Raw genomic sequence first — 4823 nt, forward strand, 5'->3', positions numbered from 1 at the left:
TGTATTTTCTCAGTGTGATACCGTTTCAAATGCATTAGTTGGATGACGGTTCGTTCATCAATGGGCCCAATATTCATCTTTTTTTTACTTCGAAGTCTCTCCTACATAAGATAAAACCACTTCTCAGGATTTTCTTTGCGGGAACATTGTTCTTGAGAACCAAATATAATACAAAGCAAAAATCATCAAAATCCGTCTATATCTTCTATGCGATGATCAGAACTTTTCGATACCCCCTCGTATGGTGTTGACTAATTAGCCCTAGTGCCTTGCCGCTCTAACATACGCGCCAACGCCTAACGGTGTCACCTCGTGTTATGGGTTTTCATTGTCACTGACCGCCCTCTGTGCTGGTTCCCATGGCGGGCTGTGGTTACTGGTTACTGCCGCCTCCTGGCTCCCCTGTGATAGTGTTTTCACCGTTGTTGTCTGGGCTATTCTCCGTGCTTGTGTTTCCACTGGGCACTGCTTCTGTCAGTCAGAGCCACCCTGGGTCTGCTCAGTGCCGCTGCTGGGACTGTCTCGTAGCCTGACTGCCCGAGTCTATCGTGGATTGGTTAACTCCTGAACGAAAGGTGTACACTCTTGGTCATTTGATAAGCGTATTATACAAACATTTTTTATGTCCTGATTCGGTGGAAGTTACATAGCTGTGCTGGCCTCTCTCCCATTGTTCAGGTGCTTTATCGCCAGCGGGGTAGATTGGACGCCTGTCCGCTGTCCCAGACAGCCTCTGCTGTCCCCAGCCCGGGTCACAGACTCAGCGCCAGCGGGGCAGGTTGGACGCCTGTCCTCGGTCCTCAGCGCCAGCGGGGCAGGTTGGACGCCTGTCCGCGGTCCTCAGCGCCAGCGGGGTAGGTTGGAGGCCTGTCCGCGATCCTCAGCGCCAGCGGGGTAGGTTGGACGCCTGTCCTCGGTCCCTGGCGTTCTCCAGCTGTCCCGGGCAGTCACAGTGACCGTAGTTCAGCGCCAGCGGGGCAGGTTGGAGGCCTGTCCGCGGTCCCTGGCGTTCTCCAGCTGCGCAGCTATCTCCTCGTCCAGGAGCAGCTCGAAGTCGGTCAGGTTCTCCGACGGCGGCACCTTGTTCCAGTGCACGCTGGATACGGAGGAACGAAACGTGATAGTGGCTACATTGGCTACGGAATATGTGTAATCGTTTTCACGATGTTTTACGTCTCAGTACCATTTTGGAAAGGTCAAGGCAAATCAAAGCACGCAGTGTGACGAATAGTTTGATAAGCATGGTTTTATAGATGATAAATATAAAGCATCAAGTTTTACCGAATCGGATCTATTTTACATTTCCTTGCGTAATTCATCTCTGTCCGCACACACTCACTCTGGTATTCCGTCGGGCGGCAGTACGACCTTGATGATGTGTCGATCAGCGCCTGTTTCATGATCCGGTCGTTGGCCGTGGTGGAGGACAGAGACGGTGAGGCGTTCACCTGTGAAGGGAAGGTGGTCAGCAAATTGGCTCACTCACTGTTATCTTTGACTATTGCTAGACATTAGAACGGAAGGCTACGTCAGACTACAAAACGAATCGATGCACAAATTACGGGAGGCGCCAAACGCTGCCTTCCAAAAACTTTGGGCTGTCACGATTTAAAATGCTAAGAGACTCACAAAATGAGTCACACCTGAATGTGTTCAAATAATCGAGAATTTACCCGAATCAATGGCACACTGCTTGTCACATACCTCAATGAGCCAGGGCTTGAGGTTCTGGTCGACGATGATGTCGTATCCGTAGCACTCGAAGCAGTGTCGGTCGCTGACCATGACTGGCGCCACGGCCTTCAGCGAGTGCACCAGCAGCCAGTTGATGTCGCTGAACAGCTTGTCGGTGACTTTCCGGCCGCGAGTTCCTTCCAGGAACAGTTGCAGGTTCTCCATGGACCACTTACCGCCGTGGATCGAATTGTACTCGGCCTGGGAATGAAGATGTAGGGAAATGTGTAGTGGCATGGTCCTGGTAAGCCTGACAGCATTCTGTATCGAAGGCAGCAAATCGGCCATTTGAATGACAACTTCAGTCTTCAGACCAAAAAGCTGAACGAAATGTTTGGTAAGACATTTACCTACACCCATAGCGAAACAAAGTGCTACCGAGGTGTTCATACCTACCCCGCGCTTTTGTATCGAGACGTTGGTGAGATGAACAAACATGTTATCCAGTTCCTGAGTGTTGAGGTCATACTTGATGGTGCAGAAGCGACAAAATCCCATCTTGAAGAGGTAGACCTTGAGCGGTCGGAACGAGGTAACCAAAACGTAAATGCGCAGGTCAAACTTCTTGCCACCAATCAGCAGAGGGTTGTCGATGTATCTGTAAATGATTCGCGAAACATAAAACATATGTAATTCTCGCTTATTCTCCACTCACCTATTACCGGCATGGTCATCGTGTAAGACATCATAAATAGCTATACAAGAAGCGTAATTCAATCAGTGGCACCATTTAAAATACTCATTTATTTCTTCGGAATACATATGCCGAAAAAACCCGTTCCTATTCTGACCTGGAGATGACGTATGTATCCTTCACGAGCGCCGGGTTAAACGGCGTCTTTGAGTCGCGGGACCACTTTTTGATCTGCGCCAGCCGGTTGACGAGGAAGATGCCAACGCCCTGGCTCTTGCCGGCCGGTTTGAGGATCCATGTGCTGTTGGGACTCTTGCGGAACTCCTCGACCAGCAGGTTGTAGTCGGCCGGCAGCATGAACGTCACCGGGATAAAGTCCAGGTGCACGTAGCGACCCTGAGGGACGCAACGTGCACACAACGCCGGACGATTGTCAGTGTTTCTGAGAAGTACCGCTTCTTGTAAATAGTGTTTTTATAATATGCAACAATATCGTTTTATTATAACGTTTTATCTAATTTAGGACAATGTGAGCTTATTTAACACGCGCAGTGGAAGGGGGGGGGGGGATTTCGCCCACCCCTCCTGTTTTTCGCCAATAACTCGCGCCGCAAACATGATATTAATGTGAAATTTTGGCTACCTGTCCAGAATTGAACTGTGGATCTTCTCGTGCAAGAAATAAAAAAATCGGGTCACAACTTTTCTAGTAATAGCGGTGTAAAGTCAAACATCCTGCCGCCGCGGCGGCCGGCGCTAGCCGTTACGCGCCGCCTGAATTGTAGACTGTGCCGGGGCGGGACGGTTCCGTCTTTACATCGCGCTCCTTACCGCTGATTATATTCGATTAGCGTCAAATTTTGTGAGAAGACTAAGAAATGTACAGGCAATCTTATGGTCAAAGAATTTTGAAAATCGGCCGGTAACAACTTGAGTTATGAGTGTGTAAACACAAAATTGTGATTGCCGCGTTTCCCGCGTCCGCCGATCCCGCTTCAGCCGGCGACATCTTACGCTTAGCAGGCTTCTAACTGCCATATTTATTGTTGGATTAACAAGAAATTCACCATACATACTCACAAATGTATGTTCTTTCGTATAGTGGAAGAAAAAAGAAAATCGGCCGGTAACTTTTTGAGTTATCGGCGTGTAAACGCAAAAAAGTCGCTAATATGGCAGATTTGACCACTTTTGACCTCATTTGACCTTGAAGATATTGACCTAGGGTCATGAAATTCACACACAACAGAGTTCCCCTGGGCCCCCACCTACCCTCCAAATTTCGTCTTTCTAGCTCCAGTGGGAGCTGAGATCTTAGGGGGGGGGGGCGACATCCGCCCCCCCCCCCTTCCACTGGGCGTAGTACTCGCAACCCTTCCACTGCGCGTGTTAAGGCAAGCTGAGTTACGACCAGCGTGTGTTTGACTGTCATCCGACCTGACCTGTTCGTTTCGTTCTCCCAGCGGGTTTCCGTCCCTCTCCAGCTCTTTGCGGTAGCGTTTGACGTTTTTCACCATCAGGTCCTTACGGGTGATCTCGTAGTGGGTCGGAAAGTGGTTTATCATCCTATGGACAAACGTAAACATTGTAAGTTAATTTGGTGCCGATACCTAATTGATCAACCAGGTCGATTATTTTTAAATAACATTGTTAAAATGATACAAATACTGGTTACGTTTATGACTGTAAATAAAGCATGTCATTCATCAAACAATGCAGGTATATGTACATATACGGACGTATACGAACGTCAAAAACACATAGGTACTTAAAAAGACCACACACTGTGGGACAGGATTGCGTTGCCCTGCCTCTATCATTGAGGCGAATCATTTTCGGCTATAACGTTATCCTCGCAGAAAATTTAATAAATTTAACTTTGCTTATGGCTTTAAGTAACATTATGGCTAAACGGTGTGGGATGATTGGGCGACTCTCTCATTTCCCACGCCAGTGTTTGGTCAAATACTCACTGGTGATCTCCCATACGGTAACCACTGTCGACGCTGAATAGACTGCGGGTGGTGTTTGTCGAGGCCCTGAGGACGAAATGAGGGGATCATACAGCCGCTCCTCTGTCTTTCCTCTCTCTCTCTCTCTCTTTCTCTCTCTCTCTCTCTCTCTCTCTCTCTCTCTCTCTCTCTCTCTCTCTCTCTCTCTTTCCCTTTCTCTCTCGCTCTCTCGTCAGGTATATTCACTGCACTCTTTATTTCTCAACGTGCACCGTATCGTCTGCAGTTGTGCCTTTGTATATGAACGGAAGGTGATGTCGTTCACGTACCAGTGAAAGTTCCAGCACGTACCAGTAGAAGTTCCAGTCGTCCTCTGGTCCGACGGCGGTCCAGCCGCGCCGCTCCAGACTGGAGAGGACCACGGACCGGTCCACGTCGGTACAGTACGCCAGACGAGCCATGGCGGCCTGGCGGGACCGCCGGGACGTCAGCGCGAACTACTC

At 49.3% G+C, this 4823-nt stretch overlaps 1 protein-coding gene across 1 annotated transcript; it reads right to left on the reverse strand.

The window, feature by feature from the left end:
- Window positions 1-613: 613 nt before the first annotated feature.
- LOC122364270 (probable tubulin polyglutamylase TTLL1) lies at window positions 614-4823 on the reverse strand. The gene is given in 9 exon segments (XM_043334489.1): window positions 614-1096; window positions 1340-1379; window positions 1382-1448; window positions 1705-1935; window positions 2131-2332; window positions 2526-2764; window positions 3811-3934; window positions 4342-4407; window positions 4672-4823. Coding segments are annotated over 9 exon segments (1212 nt in total). The 5' UTR covers window positions 4782-4823; the 3' UTR covers window positions 614-963.

Source organism: Amphibalanus amphitrite, unplaced genomic scaffold (assembly GCF_019059575.1).
Source record: "Amphibalanus amphitrite isolate SeventyFive unplaced genomic scaffold, NRLGWU_Aamphi_draft 000666F_arrow, whole genome shotgun sequence".
Taxonomy (NCBI): domain Eukaryota; kingdom Metazoa; phylum Arthropoda; class Thecostraca; order Balanomorpha; family Balanidae; genus Amphibalanus; species Amphibalanus amphitrite.